Genomic DNA, 20,411 nt, shown 5'->3' with positions numbered 1-20,411 from the left:
AATAGATAGATAGAATAGATGGAAAGAAGAGGCCTACTACTGCACCTCCTGACCTAGGTATTGTATCAGGTACTAGGTACTTCCTATCTTACCTTCTAGCCCTCTAATCATATCTATTAGGTAGGCAGTGTCCTGCACACGCCCCTCAAGTATACACCCGTAGGGAGGTGGTTACTCTACTGGACTTTGATATACCAAGGTAGGTTATCTATCACTCCTCCAGCAGATATCTACCGAGACTAATAGTGATATCTCGGACATATTGTAATGTGAAGTTATTTTCTTTTTTTATTTATTTTCTATTCCCAGTTATCGGGTGGAATCGTCATTCAATCCCATCCATTCCTCCCGACCTAGGAAGGTAGATACGTAGATCTCTTTCTCTTCTCTCTTTTCAATTCACACCAAAGAAACGCCAGGATAGACCCATCGTGATAAAGATAAAGATAATAATAGAAAGGAAAATCTTCCAGCTCCCAAGACAACAATAAAGACAGATAAGAGAAAGAGGTGGATGGACGATGTCGGAATCGTAAAGGGAAAAAAGTAGGGTATCGGTGTCCGGTCCATTCGGGGTCATTCCATTATCGTTTTCTCCTTGATCATCAAGATAATAAAGGAGAAGACGCGACGTGGGACATGTACGGATGTACCCTGGACAGATGCACGAATGTCACGTGGACGAACAGACGGACGGGATCGGACAACTCAGGTAGAAACGAATCAAGCTCAGAAGACTCGATCAGCTGAGCAGGACGAGGATGACGGAGTCGCCGCGCAGGAACCTAACAGATTCATAAGCATGAGTTGAGTTTCGAATATGGGTTGGGGGTAGAGGAACAAACATCTTGCTGATAAAGCGATCCTTGTTCACGCCCTTGCCCTTACCCCCCTTGGGCTTCTCGGTCCAGATCTCCTTGACGTTCTCGAGCACCATGTTGCAGTGGCGGTCGAAGGCCTTGACGCGCGCGAGCAGTTTGCGGCCATTTCGGCAGGAGATGAGGACCTGGGTGTGTGTGCGGGTGGCGGTTTGGAGGAGGGAGAGCGGGCCGGCGGTGAGTTCGTGGTCTTCGACTAGGGAGACTTCGTATTCACTGGGGTATTGTTAGAGGATGGCGATGGAAAATGGAGTGATATGTGGGTAGAGAGCTGGTCGGATGGGGACTGAGGTGGTGGTGGGGGTAGGCGGGATTGAGATGGAAAGCAAGTCATCTGACAGCTGTTGACACCACACGGATGATGACACGGCCGATGCACTTGAGAGAGAATAATCGACAAGGAGAATCAACGTACGTGAGCTCGCTCTTAGGCTTGTTGAGCAGGTCCCTGGTCAAATGGTTAGCACGGCTCGGTCCAGTTGGAGCTTGGATGACACATGACTCATCCGAATAGCGCAAAAGAGGGGTAACATACTGAATCTTCGGGTCGGTCGACATGCTGGGCGTATAGAACGGGTATAAGAAGGGGAGTAAAGCTGCTGAATATCTGGCTGTTCGTGCGTGATTCAGGTGCAGCTTTTTCCAGATCTGAACGCGGCAACTTCCCAGCTGCGGCCTTGGCGCCTGAGTCACGTGCCCGCGTGTTTGCCGTGTTTGTGTGGCCGTCCATTTCGAGGCGCGATTGGCTGCGTCACGTCGCGTCCCAACACGCCCGCGATCTCTCCAACTTCTTCACGCAAGGCGTTTCTCTTCTTTCTCTTCTCTCCCAACCTCGCTTCCTCTCTTCCCCCTCCCCCCTTCCTTGTCAATTCAATTCATTGACTTCTCTTTCACCTTCTCTCTTTCATCCCTCGCATCTCATCCACCTCTCCTTCGCTCCTTCCTCACCGCAAAGCGTTCTACTGTCCCGCGTCTGTCCAGTGTCCAGCATTCCTCAGTACCACGACCCCCGCGACTCCGCTACGTACATACCGCTGCATTCCCCGGTCGACGCTGCTGCCGATTCTGCTTCTCGAACCTGATTGGAATTTGCCGAGTCGATTGCATAACGGCCTTACTTCGATCTCGACGCACGTCGTTTGAAACCCCAACGAACCGCTGGGTCACGTTTTCCAACCCTCGACAGGTGCCTTGATTTATCCTCGCACTGTCCAACCCGATCGACCTCCCTCTCTCCTCTCACAACCCCCGGGATCCTCGTTCTGAACGCTACTTTATGGTCATCACTCGAAGTCTGGTGGCATGGAATCTCAGGACGGAATTTCCGTCCGGCCCATGAGGCGTGAGTTTTTGTGGCCCACCTTGGTTCGGTTCAGTGGCGTCCAATTGCTGACCCCTGATTCGATCCCTTTAGTGAAGGTGCTCTACACATTCGATGACGCGAGCAAAACGAACTGCCTAGCCCGATGGCCTCACCTGCTCGAAATCCAGACCGCTGCTCTGGACGAGAAGACGCTCATCGGGGTCATCGAGTTGAAAACTTGCATTCAAGCCATTGTGTCCGCTAGGTAGGTTTCTCCCCTCCCGGGAGGTTTGTGGATAGACGCTCATACCTTGTGTTCGTGGATAGCCCCGAACTGGTGGCCAAACTGGGCCAGGATTACACCGTCTACGCCTACGATTACTCCGAATATGAGACGCCCTTGGTCGGGCAGGGGATGCTCTCGTGGGTCCTCGCCTCGTCCTCGCCAACCCCCGAGGCTCCGGCCCATCAGTCCCAGACCATGGTGACCGGTCGGGTGTGCAAGAACGTCCTAGGCCTCTTCTCCAAGGGCGCTCAGGAGACGCTGGAGGTCAAGTTGCGGCTGGTGCCTGTACCGACGGTGATGCAACGCGAGTATCTAGACAGCATCCAAAAGTACCGGGATTTGAGCAACAACATTCCCCATGAATTCGACGCACAAACGTGGACAAACTTTCTACGCCAAAATCCTGCCTTGATGAGTCCCTCGATGACGGAGCCAGATCGGACCGCGTCTCCCCTGGACCATACCGGAATCGAGCGGTTCCATCGACTGCTCAGCGAGGGGTCCACCCCGCGAGATTTTCCCGCCCTCTCAGCCCACGGCTCCTACCGTTCTGCATCCCCGGCCAGCGTCTCCACCCCGGCGCCTTATATGTCTCAGTCGGGCGAACAGACACAACCAGGCCAGGCACCGCGACCGCAATCACACGACCGGGCACAAGACGCCATCCGCCCTTCGTCCAGTGCGTCGATGCACGATTCGGATCTCCCCACCCAGGGGCGCTATGCCAGCCGCAGGGGGTCGATGCAGTCGGGCTATGGCAGCGGCGAAGAGTCGATGGACGCACAGCCTCGCAAGAGGGCCAAGCTGTATCGGGCAACGGGGCCTGGTAAATCGGACCTGAACATTGAGCGGCAGCCCAGCTCCTTGCGGGTGGCTGCCAGTACTGCCGCCTCGGTGCGGATCCATCGCCCGACACCGGTGAATCCGTCGCTTGCTGCAGTCGCTGCGAGTCAGGGTCCGCTCGAAGAACCTGTCCGCCCCCCCACTCCCATTTCGCACGCACAAGACCTCCCTCGCCGCGAGCGTCCGCCCCCCAGCCTCCTGCGCGAGGCCTCGTCGGCCCAGAACAACGCGCAGTACATGTCGCCTTATTCGGCCAGTGACGATCAACTACATGGGGATCTGCATGGACACTCACCAGAAGAGTCCCGCTATCAGGGTCTTTTCGAACCGTCGTTCAGCATGCCGTCCTCACCCCCGGTCTTGGACTGCGGGCTTCCGAATCGGTCCAGCCCGGTCCTCCCACCTATGACCACGGATTCAGGCTTCATGAGTGGAGGCGTGGAAGAGATCTTGGACGAGGACATCGGTACCCCGTTGGAAGACTGCACGCGATCCGTCTCTCATCACATGGCCGGGGATAAAAACGCCACCCGACCTGCCGCTCATACCAATTCGCCCGTCGGTGGCCCTGCAACCCGGGAGCCGCAGGGAGAGTCTTGTCACCGTGGCGATGCGCTCCCGGAGCAGCCTGCAGCCAAGGGCATCGCTCCCGCCCCGGTCCGCGGCCCCCCGAGCAATGCCGGCTCGAGACCATCGTCCCGAGCAAGCTTTCGGCCGACCCCCAAGCCTCTGGCGCCAGCCCCGATGTCACAGAGCGAAATGGAGCAAATCATCAGCTCTATTCCCGCCAGTGATCCGGTGATGCCCACGCAGGCTCACTCGTCCCAAGCCTGGGGTCCCATGAGTGATTTCTCTGCCGCCGAGACACCTGCCCCGCAGCCTGTCCCGGACGATGCCAAAAGCCGCAGCGGAGCCGGTGCGCGCAGGCTGAAGCAGGTCCGAGATCGTCTGGACAAGTGCATCCAGAACGGTCAAGTCCCGCCCTACTGCGAGAATTGCGGGGCGATCGAGACTCCGACGTGGCGCCGTGCTTGGTCCAAAGAATTTGAGGGGGATGAGGATTATGCCAATGAGCTCACCAAGGATCGTACGATGTTGTTCTGGCGCGCCGTAAAGCGAGACGACGAGGACAAGATCATCAAATTCAAGGTGTACAAGAAGACCCTGGCCGACGAGGACAACGACTGGGTCCAGATTCTTCTCTGCAACCGTAAGTACTAGTCCGCGTTGTGATCATCTTCGATGGTCTTGTTGCTAACATAAGTGGTGTGAAGCTTGCGGTCTCTGGTTCCAAAAGTTCAAGTCGATGCGTCCCGAACACAAATGGAACAAAGGCGTCGCGAACAAAAAGAAGCGGCCCTCGAGAAGCCGCAAAGGCGGTCCGCTCTCCATCAACGGCACGGCGACGCGGAGCCGCAGCCGAGCCGAATCAAAAGTTGACGGATCCTCCCCTGGAGCCTCTGATGCTTCCTCGCCCGCGGCGGACGACGGCACGACCCCAGCAGATCACCAGACCGGGCGCGAAAACGACGACGACGTGCAGGATCCTCCCTCCAAGAAACGACGAGCAAACAGCGCCGAACCTTCGCGATCCTCGGAGAAAAGCCGTTGGGAGAACGAGGACCCCATGGAAGCTCTCCGACGAGCGATCCAGTCTAGCCCGGCTCGGAATATGGAAAACCGCAAGTCTGCAGCTGCGGGTGAGAGCATTACTCCCAAGCCTGTAAGGAGAGCACTGTTTCCTAATTCGCACGCGGACGGGGTTCCTTTCCGAGCCTTAGGCGAAGCGATCCTGAACAGTCCTCGGCGGAGCCCTCGCATTGCCACGCGCGGGTCAGATAAAGGCGAGGACAAGGAAAATGCCTCCGGCGACCTGGACAACCTGTTTGAGGGGAGTCCTTCGTTCGACTGTGACCTGCCAGCGAGTCCGACGCCGAAGCGGAGGCAGCCCCGCACCAGTGTCCCGGGCGATAAGCGTCTGTCTCTGCCGTGCTCGCCGTCGTCGCGGCGCCGGATGGCCAATATGGAGAGCCCCACGAAGCTCACCGCGCAGCGACTCCAGCGGATCCAGAGCAGCCCAGGCACGCCGCGTCAGCGGACGCCCAAGCCGTTGCGTCAGCAGACGTCCGAACTGTCGTTGCCGACGGACGCATTCCCCTCGGGCACCTTTGGCATGGACAACGTGATGGTGGACATCTTCTCTGAGGACGCAGCGTCCGCGGTGCACAGCGACTCGCTGTTCGCGTTCGAGCCGTCGCGGTGCGCGTCCAGCAGCAACTGGCCGGAGTGGCTGCCGTCGGACTACGTGTCGCCGAACGGGTCGGAGGACGACCAGGGAGCGGGCGACGAGTCACGAGATCTCATCAACGCGATCCTGGCGGACCCGGAGGTCCAGAAACAGAACCTGAACAATCCCAGTTTCGATCTGTTCAATTTCACGGATTCCAGCATCCTGGACTCGGGATTCTTCGGATCGGATGCGCTCAACAACGGTCTGATGGCGGACAAGCCGGAGGAATCCAAGGAGGGGGACCAGGCGAACACTAATGCTTTATGATTGCTTTCTTTTCTGTCATATTTTTCTGTTGATATTAGCGATGGCGTTGGGGTCGCCTACGGGTGAAATGGCTCTATTCTTTTACGTGTCTGAGAATGTTGGAGCAGTCAATTATTATCAATTGTGATTAACATTATACAACGGGCTTTTCCAGAGTAGCTACGATGTAGTATGATAATATACATGTACGCGTTACTAAAGAGCTCACCTAAGCAATCATACGTACAAGATCATGATCGTAAATGCACTACCTGTTATCACAACGCACATCAAATCTCAACAAGACGGGGTATATTTATTTTGATTGACACTATCCACTCAACTCAACAACCGCTTGGTTTCACCCAAACTCTCAGTATTAACCACGGAAGGTAGGGTAGGTTCAATAAGCATCGCCCGTGTCGTAGAAGATCTCCGGATACCGATGTGTGACGTCGACGAGTTTTTCGTAGATTTTGTAGTCTATTTCATTGATATCATATTAGTATTATTGAGGGAAGATTCTTTGATGAAGGACGATTCTGTAGTGAGGTAGGTATGTATGGGTAGTAGTGTAAAAGGAGGAGAAGAGAAGGGAAGAAAAAAACATACCAACATCAGCAGGATTCCCCCAGTCGAAGTTTGCGAGCAGTCTTAGCCCAATACCCTATACATCAACATCACTCATTAGTATATTTTTCAATATGAACCTCCTACGTAGCTATACGCATGGCGGGGGATCGATCGGTGAGCGAAGAGAAGGAAAACATACAGCCCCACCCTCCAAGTCAACCACCTTCCCAACAACCTCCACCACCCTCCCCATCTGCAAATGCGCATCGGACTTCAACAGCATCGTCACATCCCCGTGGTTCCCGCACGTGATGGTCGCCGTGTCGCCGCGCAGGCTCGTCACTGTGCCCAGTAGGCGCACGGTGTTCGTTGAGCGGGGCCCGTTGGCGGTGTTGGGGTGGAAGGCGTGGAGGTGCGAGGGGAGGATGCGGGGGGTTTGGAGGGACATTCTTGCGGATTCTTTTGCTTCTTCGGGTCCTGTTTTGAGGTTTCGGTTTTCGTGGTCTTTGGCTGGGAGAATGATGGATGGTTGAGTAGGTAGGTAGGTAGGTGTGTTTCATGTGCTGAGGTAGGTTGGAGGTGGTGAGTGCCCTATCTAAGGTAATCGCGCGCGCGAACGCGTAGTCATGTGATGTACCCAGCTACAGTTAATGAAAACCTTACCTAAGCTAAGCTAAGATTCACATTATTCCATCATCTACTCAGTACGAACCACTATTACCACTCCTGCAACAGTCCACCTCTACCCAACAAAGGGTGCAAGTGAAACCGAAAATACACCAATGACACAATAATCGAGCGACTCACTTTTTAAATCATCGACATGCCACCCCCCCTCCCCTCCCACCACCGCGGCATGACCGCAAACCCGCTCAAACCCTCCCGCTACCGACCCGGAAAAGCCGTTGCTGAGGAGCCTTCCTCGGACGAAGACGAAGAAGATGAGGGTCAGGAGGAAGAGAAAAGGGAAGAACAAGAGCGACTTCGTCGATTGAAGCTACAGCAGCAGCAGCGACAGCGCGGCGCGGCGCCCAAGGCGAGTTCGTTCCCTGCTGGTGCTGCCGCTGCGGGGAAAATCACGAAGGGTGTGAAAGATGTGAGGATTGAGGCGCGGGAGGAGGATGAGGATGAGGAGGGGTTTGTTACGGAGGAGGAGGAAGATGAAGATGAAGAGGCAGTAGGGAAGGATAGTCGCGTTGCTGGCGATGCGGCTGTTGCTTCTGGGGCTGCGCCTGCTACAGGTTCGGACGATAAGGCTGGAAAGCAGGAGGGGGGAGAAAGTGAGGAAGAAGAAGAGGAAAGCGAAGAAGAGAGCTCCGAAGAAGAAAGCAGCTCCGAAGAAGAAGCCCCGCGCCGAGTCCTCCTCCGACCGACATTCATCCGCAAAGACAAGCGCACCAACACCACCACCAACAATGCCGAAACCCGAACGCAAGACAAAGCGACAGCCGACTCGCACGCCGAATCCGAAGCGCGCCGCGCCCAACGGCAAGAAAAGGCCGACACGCTCGTCCGCGAGCAGCTCGAGAAAGAAGCGATAGCGCGCAGCGCGGCGAACCGCGCATGGGACGACGACGAAGTCGAAGCTGCGGAGGAGAGCGCCCTAGACGACAAAGACGGGGTGGACCCCGAGGCGGAGTACGCGGCGTGGAAGCTGCGGGAGCTGAAGCGGATCAAGCGGTCTCGGGAGGCGATCGAGCAGTCGGAGAAGGAGCGGGAGGAGGTCGAGCGACGGCGCAATCTGACGGCCGAGGAGCGCGATCGCGAAGACCGCGAGTTCCTGGCGCGGCAGCAGGAGGATAAGGAGGCGACGAGGGGCGAGGGAGGCTACATGCAGCGGTACTTCCACAAGGGGGCGTTCCACCGCGAGGGGCTCGAGCAGAAGGGCCTGGATAAGCGGGCCTTGGTGGGTGCGCGGTTCGTGGACGATGTCTCGCGCGAAACGCTCCCGGAGTATATGCAGATTCGGGATATGACGAAGTTGGGGAAGAAGGGCCGCACACGCTATAAGGATCTGCGGTCGGAGGATACGGGGCAGTTTGGGAATGGGTTCGAAAGGCGGCGGCGGCGTGACGGCGCTCCGGTGGGCGTGACGGATGAGAGGTTCATGCCTGACAGTGACCGGAGGGGTGACGGGGGGCCCATGAAGCCGACGGGTGCCAACGCGGGCCCCGTCCAGAGACGGAGGTCTCGATCTCGGTCACCTCGCAGGGACAGACATGGAGACGGAGACCGCCCGACAGATCGATATCGACCGGAGGCTGGCGATCGCAGGAAACGGAGTCCGTCGCCGTATGATCGGGAGAAACGGAGACGGACCAGCGTGTCGCCGCGATGAAGCATCTATACTGTGTAATATCAGGGCGGAGCATACATATGAACATTGATGTTCGGCGTTGGGTATCTATCTAAAGGGTTGCATACAAGCCGATGGATCAGGCTGTTCTGTATTGATTGATAGCACATACGGCCGTAAAGCGTCTCTCCAGCCGTGAATAAGCACCACATATACAGACCCAGGGAAAAAGAACAGTAAACTATTTAACGCCTGCTCGCTCCAACACCTTCTCCCTCTCCATAACAGTGTCCCCGAAGCGCAGCAAAAAGATGGTCCGACCGGGCCACAACTCCGTCGGTTGGTTATGAGCCGTGACCTTAGTCTCAAAGCCACAGCCGTCGCAGACGCCCTCGATGATACCGGCGACGTAGGCGGCACAGTTGAGCATGCTCATCTCGCGGGGTACGCTGATGTAGGTGTTGACCATGGGGTCGTTGTCGGTGATCATGTACTCGTTGGGAGTCTCGGGGGAGACGGAGTGTTCGAGGGCGTCGGCGGCACGGCCGAAGAGGAGACGCCAGAGGGGACCGTGGATGAGGTGCAGGAGGGGCAGGATGCGGAGGGGTCGGTTTGGAGGGGAGGCGGAGGTGGAGGAGGAGCTGGAGAGGGCGGAGGAGGTTGAGCTCGAGATGGTGCGGTAGAAGAGAAGGTCGAGGAGACGGAGTCCGAGAGGGTATCCTTGTTCATTTAATCTGTTTTCTTAGCTTCGTTGTCAAGTACGTGTAGGTAGGTGTAGGATGTAGGCAGTAGGTAGGTAGGTGTAGGGAGGTAACCTACCGCTTCTCCAAATCCTGGATTCCCGTCACGCGACGCTGGGCGTAAGTCACCATCTCTCCAAAAAGAAAGGCGAAGGAGGCACGGCTGAGCTCGCTATTGCGGCTGCGGTTCAGGTGTCGGTCATAAATGGTTTTGCGGTTGGAGGGGACGCGCAGGCCGGGACTGGGACTGGACAGGGGCGCGGATTGGATCTGCTGGGAGGGGTGGTGTTGATGGTGTTTCTCCGCTGGGGAGGGGGTGTTGGAGGTTGTTCTGCTGAGGGAGAGCATGGTGTTGTGTCGTGGTTGCGACATGTTGGCTATAGAGGTGGTGGTGTTGAGGTGGTGGGTTGGATGTCTCGATGCAGAGGGTCGATGGCGGGATGGCTATTGTTATGTATATCGCATGGCGGTCGGGATGTAGAGAGTCTGCTATACAGGAGGTGTGCAACAGAGGTGAATTATGTTCAATTGATTAAGAGTGAGTAGGTTCGAGTGGGACTGAGTAGGCGTGTAGAATTGACTTGTATGTGGTTGTTGGGGATAGATAAAGATGAAGCTGAGATGAAAATGATATGGAGACAGATATCTGCCGCCCACACCGCCTCGGTGGTTTCTCTACAATATACCATCAACAATCGGATTACAGACTCAAGACACTACTCTTGTTTACGACTACTACTACTGAATACCAGAAGATACCAAATTCATCATAAGTATATTCATATTCATATTCACATTGACCCATACTATCGAAGAGGCAACCTAACTGAAGATTCATTAGCACCGATCAAACAGCATCAAACATATTCAACCAGAACCACAGAATCATAGCATCAACCCAAATCAGACATCCAAGGAAGTAATGCGCACAGAGCACGTCTGAATTAGGTTCGAGCGACGGCTAGCGTGGAAACTGCGAATGTAGGAAGTTTTTCATCATTGAGCTGGGCGGATGCTCTGATTCTGTGGTTCCGTAAGAGAAAGAGATGTAGTCACTTACTCATTAGTGTTCTTATGGGTGTGGTTGTTGTGGTGGACTGGTCAAGACATTATTGAGCAGATACTCTGTGTGGGAGTCGCCTGGATAGTTCCAATAGTTGAACAGTGAAGAAGTGAAGAAAGAAAGAAGAAAAATTCTCGGGCGGGTCGGGGTTTTTATAGTCGCGTCGGCCTCAGGCTGCTGCTGCTACTGCTACCCGGGAAACCCACCGGCCCATATATAAAAAAAAAAAAAAATAAGTCCAACGAAGCTTCTAGAGACTCCACCATTCGTTTTGATAATATAACATCATTCAGTCGAGTTGCTTTCTATTATGCTCGTAGATCATCACTATTATTCATAAAATCACTAAGTTTGACATATAGTACACCGTCAACAGATCATGCTACATGCTAGCATGTATTTTCAGTCCAGAACCATGCAAACCCATCCTGAATCCAAATGCAACTCGTTCACTCGTCTGATCAGACAGGCGTTACCTACTTCAACACCCGTTGCCGCTCTCTCGAGTTCCAGTTCAGTGTCTTGGAGATGCTATGCACCCAGTCGTCGCCGCGTCGGCCACGTCGCGGGGGCAGCACATTCGCGAACGGGAATCGAGACGCGGAGACCGTCACGTAGTCACCGGGGTGGAGTTCGATCCTGGATTGATTAGCCAATTGACATTAAGCTAGAGGAGGGACGGTACGATGCCCAATGACGAAATGTCATAAGACACCGGATACCTAAGAACTCACCTCTGCCGTCCGTCGAAACTGGCCCACGAGCTGGTGCGCGCGTCGTACGGCACGCCCATGCGGAGCACGATGTTGTCCGGGAGGATGATCGGTCGGAAGGACAGCGTGTGCGCGCAAATCGCGGTGACGAGGATGACCGGGTTGTCCGGGTGCGTGAGCGAGCCCCCGGCAGCGAGGTTGTACGCTGTTGAGCCGGTGGGCGTGGCGATGCAGACGCCGTCAGCAAGGAGGGTGGTGAAGTGCTCGTCGTCGCCGAACAGTTCAATAGACGACATGGCTGTGATAGTTAGTAGATGGTCGTGTGATAGCTAGGCGGATCGCCAGGCATATAGCTAGACAGATAGGTAGGGGTAGACATACTCGGATTCGGCCCTCTATCCAGCACGACATCGTTCAAGATCTGAACAACCTTGGCCGGCTGATGGGTCAACGTGTCGTCGGGCTCTTCCCCGATCAATTCCTCCACCAGGTCCCGCTTCCGATGGCTCTCTGGCGTGTGCTCCGGTAACGGCTTGCTTCTCATAATAGTGCACTCGAAGCGCAATCGCAGACTAACAATGACGCCCTCGCGGAACGCTGTGCTCAGTGTGTCCCGGTAGTCATTGAAGTCAAATTTAGTCATGAAGCCGAGCGAGCCCAGCGCGAAAGACAGCACAGGCGGCACAACACGCTGGAACAGCCAGCTCGTATAGAGCACGGTGCCGTCGCCGCCCAGCGTGATCGCAAAATCAACCCGGTGCGCCTGCTCCTGCACGAACTGAGTATCCCAGTAGCGCAGACGGCCCTCCGCGGACGGCTCCTCCGCCAGTAGCTTCGACGCCCCGAACTGCGGCTCCGTCTCCAGTCGCTTCTCCACGTAGACGGTGTATCGCCTCTCGCGCTCAGGCGACAGCAGCCACCGCGTTAGCTCGCGCGTCAATCCAATAACGGACTCATCGCCCGCCTTGGTCACCACGAAGACGGACTGCACCGTCAGCTTCAGCTTGATGCTGTCGAGCCTCTTGGACAGCTTGCGCACGTTCCACGCCATGTCCGACAGCTGCCGCTTGGTCAGCTGTCGCGACTGCACCTTGATCGACACATCTGGCTCTTCGTCATCGCTTTGTTCAATGGCATGGACCCCCTCCTCGTCGCTTTCGGACTCGACTGCGCTGTGCTGCTCCTGCTGCTGCTGCTGCTGCTGCCGCCGCCGCCGCTCCTTCTTCGGCGACAGCCACTCCCCCGCGATGAGCGAATGCACGAAGCAAGCGGTCTTTTCATCCGAGCAATCCACATGGGGTCGGGATTTGGATCCATCCGCCACGACGAGCGATGATTTGCGACGGTTGCTGCAATCGGGGGACAGGACGACCTGTTGAATTCACACACGCAGCGTCAGCCAATAGGCCTCTCCGCCGATTGCAGAAATATTTGCAATTCACCTCGAGTTTGTGATGCGCCTCCGAGTCCCGCCTGGATTCTTCGATGCTCTACCCCCCTGTCAGTCAGCCGGGAATTCAATCGCCATGCAGTGGGGGAGGGGAAGCGGGACCTACCATTCGAGCTTGATCCATGATTTAGCAAACCTCGGGCGGTTTATTGATTGAGGTGCTTGTCTTGGGCTACTTTTTTTTTATTCTTTGCTTCAAGTAGCTATGATGTAATTGATGGCTGGTCGAGATTGGAGAAAGGATTCACCGGGGGGGAAGGTATCTATGACGTCGGTCTGAAGGCGGTGGTGCATTTTGCCAATGGGATTGATCGTTCACCCTCAGTTATATCTAAGGTCAGATACCTATAGGTATTCTAATTCGTTTGAAAGGTGGTTGAAGAAAGTAGTTCTACCCGAGAAATCCAATTGCATTCGAAATTAGGGCAATTGGTTGGCTGATTAGCCTCGGGTGTTGATCGGATCATATAAATGCCACATATATTGGATATATATATATCCCGTCTGGATGATATCAACCAGCACGACTCATATTTTAATCCACACAGGTACAATTCTACCGTCGGCTACTACTCGGTACTCCGTAGAATGATTACAATCAGATCCAGTCAAGAAAATCATTCCTATCTAGCCTAACCACCGCAGATGGACTGCACCAGCACAAACCCGCGAGTTTGTCTCCGGTCCGAATCCTATTGGACCAAGCTCGATCCGGCCGTACAACCCAGTATACATGGAACAATCAAGAGTACCCGGGGAAAGCCGGTCTCACAGAGCCCGACATGGGTGTGGTAGGTAGGTTGTGAAGGGGGAGAGGATAGCCAATGGACTGAACCTTAGGCCGGACGACTCGACATCTACTTGCTACATACCTATTCTGTCGCTCCCGCCGTGGTCTCAAATCTAATGCGAGTGAGCGATTCGTCAGGCCGTCACAAGGCTGGCGGGAGGTATCCGTGCACGGCGCTGATCGCAAGACGGAATGGAAAGGATTCTGATTCGAGCCGCGGTGGATTGTCTGCCTCGGAGGGGTGTGTCATGACTATCGTATTGGATGCATACATTTCGACTTTCAGGGGTCATTGACGTTCGTCCTCGTACACAGTTAAGAGTTACTCGGCGAATACGACTTTCTCCTCGGGGCGCAAACAGCATGAAAAGCCCGAGAGGACACGTTTTTGGAGGATGGAACGGTGGCGGGTACCGAATGGGACAGGATCCACATTCCACACGGTGATCTGGGTTCTTCCCCTGAGTTGGTGGAATCGAATTGACTCTTTTGAGTCGTTAGTCGTGGAATCTGCACCGAGATGAGGAACTGGAAGTCATTACGGGGTACGGAGTACTCCGTACTGGGTGACTAGAATCCTCTAGCCAACCGAATCCCATGGGTCGCAAGGGTAAAGTCCCCATCGAAAGGCAATAGAAACGGACCAGAATCAACCAAGAAGGCCCCCAATCCAATAGTGACGAGAAAGAAATGGAGATCATCCCGACAACGTGCCCGGATACCAGCCACCGAGTAATCGGGCTCCACTCACGACTAACCGGCGTAACCGCTCAGTCCGAAGCATCCATTACGTTTGAATTATGTTTGGGTCTGAACCTGAATTCCATCAGGAGTCCATCCTCTGGATGAAGTATGGATGAGATGATAGTCCATCACGTGAGAGAATGAGACTGAGCTGTCTGAGACTCCGGCCTGATCGTCATTTCGGCAATCCAACCACACCCACGTCGTGGACGTGTGACTTTTCACCTGCATTGGCTGGACCACAAGGGACAGGCATGATACGGTGATTCGACCCACTCGACCCACTTCTGAGTGGGGAATGATTGGTGGTGGGAAGGGTGGTGGTCAGGGGTTTAGTCGCCGTCACACTTGAGGCCAGGGACGGCAAGGAGGGAAGAGAAAAACCCAAAACTGGAGAAGTGAGACAACAAGGTTAGTGCTAGAGGAGAGACCGGGAAAGGAAAATAGCAAGAATAGAAAGTCAGAAGGAAGAGAGAGAAAAAAAAAAAAAAAGGAGGTGGGGACAAGAAAAGAAAACAAGCCAGTTGATTGATCGGAGTTGCCGCTTTTGCAACGTCAAAGCTGCGCCGGGCTCCACTTGGATCTACCGTGACAATGCCGCAGGATCTTACGCCTAGACGAGGTAGGTAGGAGGTCATCGATGGAGACGGACTATAATAGTTGGTCCCGATGGTCTCGTTAGGCTCGTTAGTGCTGGCTGTGTCCACAGTTCTTTCAGTTGAGTATTACCTATTGCAGTAATATATCATCGATGAATTTGATGCTGTTCATGATGATATCGAGTAGGCAGACGAGTACTTCCTGTATACAGAGAGAGAGACAGTGTCATTTCTCCTCAGCGATTGAGTTTATTCTTATTTTTGATTTTTGATTTATGATCTATGTTGATTTTTCTAACTGAAGTGTCTCACGGAGTACGCAGGCGCTCGACCATCAATCCAGCCGATCCCTCAACATCATCATTCTCGGTCGGCGAGTGGATTCGTTACAAACTTACAAGGTCCAAGTCCAACACAGCGGGGAAGGGATGACTTGACTATCAGCGGAGTGCTCGGTCTGATCGTTTAAGGGATGGTGAAACCGCCTTGATCTCTAGTCTAGTGTCGACTCGTTCCCCTCTCCACGAGGCAACCAAAGAGAAGGGAGAGGGATAGTGGCATCAGCTGAAGCACCGGCCTCCTATGATCATCCGAGATTGCTTGCCTTTTCCTTTTCATCTAAACGACCAACGGAGTACTACTTAGGGAGGTATGGTCATCAATGATGGCTTCCCTGCAGTGATGAATGCCTGAGACGGCCCACCATTCAAGCAAGGTGTCCCTCTCCCGAGGAGAACTCCATCGTCCATACCGGTTGATGATGGAGGCAAGTAGGGTTTCAGACCTTACTCAAAGCAGAACCCCCGATCTGAGGAAATGCAACTGCTGCATGCTCCGTATGCAGGCTGCACATGTAGCAAGCCGTACAACTACCTAACCAAGTGGCAAAAAAAAAAACAATACCAATAATAAAAAGAAAGAAAAAATACAAAAAAAGAAAGAAGAGAAATACCTCAACATAGCATCCTGCATACCTCCCTAGTCCGGAGTCGTTCAATCAATATCCCCCATCAACTACGCCCACACTTGAGATCTCGTGCCGTGGCTTATGCTAGCTTCCTGCGGTGTGGACAGTTCACCGTCCAGCCCCTCCCCCTCTCAAGTTTGGACCGAACTAAGGGTTAGTAGGTTTCTCTAGTGAAGGTCAAGAGGTGGCCCTAATTTTGATAGAAAGATCGGACGGTGGAGCGTGATTGGCTGAATGGTTTCCACCGGTCTTTTTTTTTTTCCTTTTTCAGGGTTTCTCCTCCGGAGAGACTGATCAATAGATGGATAGATACGGAGTAGAGGGATAGACACTTGGTGATGCAATGCTGGAGCCTGCATACGCATCATCATATGCATATCGTCTATCCGTACCCGTACTCCGTACTCTGTAGGATGTGTCTGCACGTACACCTCGACTCAAGGGACAGAACACCTGTAACCCTCCCCTCTTGAAAGGGTAAGAAAGCAAAAAAAAAATTACAAAGTTAAAAATAGTGATCAAAGAATGACTCCTCCATCATTTCCTTTCACCCAGGGGATGGGAATAACAAGGGGAAGGGACGGACATGAATGACGGTCTGCGGGGCACATATCATTCCATCGTATCTGAACCAGCTCCACTTGGATTGTCGCCCTATACGTAAACCAGCCTAGTGTCTGGACTGGTCGTCAAGGCCACGGCCAAGGGCCAAAGTCAGACATGACTGACTGACTAGCTTGCAATCCTGGGCTTCCTCCCCGATCGACCTGGTCAGAATCAGGCGCTGTGGCGCAGGCCAAGGCAGCAGGCACGCGGCAAAGCTGACTAGCCTTGGATGTATCTCGTCCCCTCGTCTTTCTGAGGCTGAACTTCTGTACTCGTATGGGATGCGGAATAGTCTCTCATACGTACTCCATGGTGTTCCGTGTTCTAAGTGATATTCCGTGTATAATGACTATAAGAGACGATGATATTGTCCCCACCAAAGTGATACGGACGGCGCAGCTGACATGGCCCCAGGCCGTAATTGCGGACTACCTAAACGCATACGCATGGATCCTGCTGGATGATGATATGTACCGTACATATTACTACAGCCTGTGCGTTGGGACATGCATGTGCATGTGGATAGTGATACCCAGTAGAAATTATGTACGGAGGAGACGGAGAGACGGAGAGTATATATGAGGGATGGACTCGTACCGAAATTGGAGAGATTGGATGCTACGACGTTGGAACCATCGGGGCTGATGACACGGCGCTAGGGCGAGCCAAATCGCTAGCTTATTTATTTTATTCTTCTTCTTCTATGTTATTATTATTAAGATTATAGATTTATTATGTTATTTTCATTATGATCTATTTTCATTGCCATTATTCCGAGGTTATAGTGGGAGTAGTTGTTGTTATCGTTGTCGCGGTTATAACAACACGGAGTAGTATAGCAGTAGATAGATAATACAGTGTGTCGGCAACGATCCCGTCCAGCGGTGAACCTCATCCTGTCCAAGAATCATTCATAAGACGTGGACGTGGGGAGAATGGGATGGATGCAACCGGACCGTGTCCCTTGACGGAAAAGATCGGCCTCCTGGGAAGCCAGAAGGAGAATAAAAATAAGTCGCGTCTAGTGCTGCACATGTCCCGGTGGGTGGATGGATGGGGATTCTGATTTGAAGGGCTCTTCAACCGATGATCTCAATTGTCCGATTGGAAGAATTCGAAGGGGACCAGGTTCGTACGGAGGAACGTCGCACGGAACTTTTTTATTTTATTTTATTATCATCATTATTATTATATTTTTACTTGGCTATAATGATTGTGATCATTTAATTTGGTGTTCCAAGGCACGGTTCCAACACTTCTAACACGGTTCCAGCATGGTTCCAGCACGGGTCCAGCCACTATTCTAGTCCGTCCTCCTTCACTCCATCCCATTCTAGCGTAGAGATATGGAGCCCTTGTGACGTGACGGGGTGATGAGGTAACACAGCAAAGGAGTCACCAACACCAACCAACCTATTCTTGAGGATCAACAGTCTGGAAGAGACGGAGCACTCCACTCTCAGGCTCTCTTGACTCTGCTTGACTCTCGAGTCAACCCAATGCTTACTCCTGCCGACAGTGGTCGTGGCAAATGATATTCTATCCCTAATAAAACCAAGGTTTGAAAACCCCCACTGGTCAGGCTGGAGGATCAAGTTGTATTAGGAATAGGAAGTACTCCATACTTAAGACTGGAATGGAGCAAGGCGGGCCAAATATTGGAATGGAGTCGCCCTTGCGTAACACGCGCTGTACTTGGAACGGACTGGAAACGGTGAACGTGTGGGGATCTCCATCCATTTCCATCGCACGATTACCATACCAATACGAGGACTTGGAACGGTGATCGGATCCCCACGTATTGATGGAGAAAAGCCCTAATTGGGTTACTCCAAATCAGAATTCTCCCAGTATTGATTAATTTAAGATGAAAGAATATGTATATTAAATCACAAAAAAAAATAATAATAATAAAAAAGAATAATAAATAATAGAGTGACTGAATGATCCCTCCACTTCCTTCTCCATCCACCATTGACCGTGCAGGATCCTCCACCGTCCATGGGTCCGGGTCCAGCGCGCCTGAATCATCACTCCTCAAACTACGCGACTAAGATAGTTGGACTTTAATTCCGTACTATAGTGCTTCCTAATTACTATACTACTTCCTGACCGAGTAATCCAAGTATCCAAGACCAGTAATCACGAGTAATCATCACCCACTAGTCCCTATCCCGGTGTCAACTTGTCACTCTGGTGCCCGTTCCAACTGGTGTCTATCAATGGGATCGTGGAGCTGCGGATGGTAGATCAATTTTTCTTTCCTTTTCTTTCAATTTTACTTTCATTTTCAATTTATTTTCCCCGTTTTTATTTTTCTTTCATTTATCTGACTCTTCTGACCTAGACCATGTAAGATTATTGATATACCCTGTCAACCTCCTCGTTGTTCCTGTTTTCTGTGCCTTGCCTGACGCCTTGTGACCCTCCCTTCTCTCTTCCTTTCTTCCCCCCTGCAACTTGTCTCGTCGAACGACAAACTTCCATCGTGACGATCCGTCGCATATTGCATTGCTGCAGTCATCCATGGTCCGTTCGGCCTGATATAATTGATAACCCTCGACTACTTATATCTGCCGTTCCACCTCGACTCATCTAAAGATCATATACTCTACACTATACTATACATATAGTGTATGAACATATACTATATCTATATAAGTGTATATTTTATACATCTATAGTATACATTTATAGTATACCATGGCACACTTCCAACAAACCATGCTCCCCGGCTCCCAATGGATGCCTCAGAATCAACCATGTTGGAGCGCCTCGACCTTTCGCGACCTGATGCAGGCCATTCCACGACCAAACCGTCACGCCAGTCGCATCTCCAAGCCTCGAAGTGCGGGTAACAGTCCATCGTCGTCGACAGCCAGACGAACCGCCCAGTATCAACCACCTCGCCCAGCATCGGCGTATAACGCCGCCCTGTTGGCCGCGTCCATGCGCAGACCAACGACTCGCCCGACAAGCTGGCACCCCGCAACCTTCGACTCTTCCGCCTACTGCCCTCCTGCTCCTGCTGCTTCCCAGTACTACGCAACCCCTACGACATCCGCCTCCTTTGGAGATGCAACCATGCTCCCTCAGTACGCGCTGTCCGGATCCTCCTTCCCCGCCATGCCCGATTCCGCCCCCATGGACGATGAATCCTTCCTGCAACAGCAGCACATGGCCACCACCACCAACACTACCGCCAACCAGATCGATCCCATGGCCGCCGCATGGGATAGTGGAGCCCTCACCCAACCCATGCCCGACAGCTGGTCCTTCGACATGATGTCCATGACCCACAGCATCCCGTGTGCCGACCTCGCGCCTCCCAGCTACCCCAGCGCCCCTTCGTCAGCCTGTCTGACCGGTGCGCCCTCCACCCCAGACGGCCTCTTCGACCAGCCCTCTTTATCATTTTCTTCTCCTGTGCAGAACGGAGACGACAACGAGCCCGGCGACGAGCTCGTCGGCATGGGCCTCTACAGCAACCCCGACGCCCCGCTCAGCAGCCTCTGCGGCAAGGGTCTCAAACTCGAGGAGACGTTCACGCCATCTGACTCGGACGACAAGGACGCCGAAGCAGATGATGATGATGACTCCGACGACGAGCCTCAAGAGCAGACTGTACCACCGCACAGCTCAAAGCCGCCCCCCAAGCCCGAAAACGCGGGCGCGACCATGGCCCAGAAATCGTTCTTCGATCAAGACTTTGCGCAGCCGGTTGTTGGGGCGCAGCAGCTCTTTAATCTGGCTCAGCCTTGCATGAATTACGGATATGGGTGGATCTAGGCTCGCCTTTTTCATTCTTTGCATTTCATTTTTGCTTTGGTGGCTTTCTTCTTGATTTTTTATCCATTATTATGTTGTTTCAGCTTGTTATTCAGTCGCATAGCACGGAGTTTGGGTTTGGGTTTGGTTGCATTGACGAATACCCGAGAGGATTACGAGATCACATATTATACACGAAATGAATAGAATCAACACTTAACTAAGATTATGATCCCGTGCTTGTAATATGAACAGA

At 53.1% G+C, this 20,411-nt stretch overlaps 7 protein-coding genes across 7 annotated transcripts; 3 read left to right on the top strand and 4 right to left on the bottom strand.

Moving 5' to 3' along the window:
- Nucleotides 1-661: 661 nt before the first annotated feature.
- Nucleotides 662-1,490, bottom strand: BDW47DRAFT_31528 (mRNA splicing protein SMD2). The gene is made up of 4 exons (XM_024818729.1): nucleotides 1,414-1,490; nucleotides 1,294-1,326; nucleotides 846-1,094; nucleotides 662-785 (listed from the first exon to the last, which is right to left on the bottom strand). Exons 1-4 carry the CDS (start codon nucleotides 1,434-1,436, stop codon nucleotides 743-745), a joined length of 348 nt encoding a protein of 115 aa, XP_024672102.1. The 5' UTR covers nucleotides 1,437-1,490; the 3' UTR covers nucleotides 662-742.
- A 580-nt stretch (nucleotides 1,491-2,070) lies between these two features.
- On the top strand, nucleotides 2,071-5,949 carry BDW47DRAFT_131741 (putative GATA transcription factor (Ams2)). The gene is made up of 4 exons (XM_024817383.1): nucleotides 2,071-2,220; nucleotides 2,293-2,446; nucleotides 2,509-4,520; nucleotides 4,585-5,949. The coding sequence occupies exons 1-4, from the start codon at nucleotides 2,181-2,183 to the stop codon at nucleotides 5,865-5,867; spliced, it is 3,489 nt and encodes a 1,162-aa protein (XP_024672101.1). The 5' UTR covers nucleotides 2,071-2,180; the 3' UTR covers nucleotides 5,868-5,949.
- Nucleotides 5,950-6,101: 152 nt separating this feature from the next.
- BDW47DRAFT_105815 (putative ssDNA binding protein Ssb3) lies at nucleotides 6,102-6,958 on the bottom strand. Its single transcript, XM_024812646.1, has 3 exons — nucleotides 6,619-6,958; nucleotides 6,459-6,513; nucleotides 6,102-6,329 (listed from the first exon to the last, which is right to left on the bottom strand). The coding sequence occupies exons 1-3, from the start codon at nucleotides 6,865-6,867 to the stop codon at nucleotides 6,250-6,252; spliced, it is 384 nt and encodes a 127-aa protein (XP_024672100.1). The 5' UTR covers nucleotides 6,868-6,958; the 3' UTR covers nucleotides 6,102-6,249.
- Nucleotides 6,959-7,135: 177 nt separating this feature from the next.
- Nucleotides 7,136-8,793, top strand: BDW47DRAFT_105814 (microfibrillar-associated 1 family protein). Its single transcript, XM_024812645.1, has one exon. The coding sequence runs from the start codon at nucleotides 7,243-7,245 to the stop codon at nucleotides 8,755-8,757; it is 1,515 nt and encodes a 504-aa protein (XP_024672099.1). The 5' UTR covers nucleotides 7,136-7,242; the 3' UTR covers nucleotides 8,758-8,793.
- Nucleotides 8,794-8,854: 61 nt separating this feature from the next.
- BDW47DRAFT_105813 (trafficking protein particle complex subunit 5) lies at nucleotides 8,855-10,032 on the bottom strand. The gene is made up of 2 exons (XM_024812644.1): nucleotides 9,535-10,032; nucleotides 8,855-9,449 (listed from the first exon to the last, which is right to left on the bottom strand). Exons 1-2 carry the CDS (start codon nucleotides 9,825-9,827, stop codon nucleotides 8,957-8,959), a joined length of 786 nt encoding a protein of 261 aa, XP_024672098.1. The 5' UTR covers nucleotides 9,828-10,032; the 3' UTR covers nucleotides 8,855-8,956.
- A 774-nt stretch (nucleotides 10,033-10,806) lies between these two features.
- On the bottom strand, nucleotides 10,807-12,998 carry BDW47DRAFT_105809 (putative NAD+ kinase). The gene is made up of 5 exons (XM_024812643.1): nucleotides 12,788-12,998; nucleotides 12,674-12,721; nucleotides 11,613-12,603; nucleotides 11,253-11,529; nucleotides 10,807-11,157 (listed from the first exon to the last, which is right to left on the bottom strand). The coding sequence occupies exons 1-5, from the start codon at nucleotides 12,803-12,805 to the stop codon at nucleotides 10,995-10,997; spliced, it is 1,497 nt and encodes a 498-aa protein (XP_024672097.1). The 5' UTR covers nucleotides 12,806-12,998; the 3' UTR covers nucleotides 10,807-10,994.
- A 5,809-nt stretch (nucleotides 12,999-18,807) lies between these two features.
- BDW47DRAFT_105807 (uncharacterized protein) lies at nucleotides 18,808-20,369 on the top strand. Its single transcript, XM_024812642.1, has one exon. The coding sequence runs from the start codon at nucleotides 19,091-19,093 to the stop codon at nucleotides 20,174-20,176; it is 1,086 nt and encodes a 361-aa protein (XP_024672096.1). The 5' UTR covers nucleotides 18,808-19,090; the 3' UTR covers nucleotides 20,177-20,369.
- Nucleotides 20,370-20,411: the final 42 nt, after the last annotated feature.

The sequence above is a fragment of the Aspergillus candidus genome (assembly GCF_002847045.1).
Source record: "Aspergillus candidus strain CBS 102.13 unplaced genomic scaffold BDW47scaffold_22, whole genome shotgun sequence".
Classification (NCBI taxonomy): Eukaryota; Fungi; Ascomycota; class Eurotiomycetes; order Eurotiales; family Aspergillaceae; genus Aspergillus; species Aspergillus candidus.
This window is presented reverse-complemented; position numbering and strand designations above follow the sequence as displayed.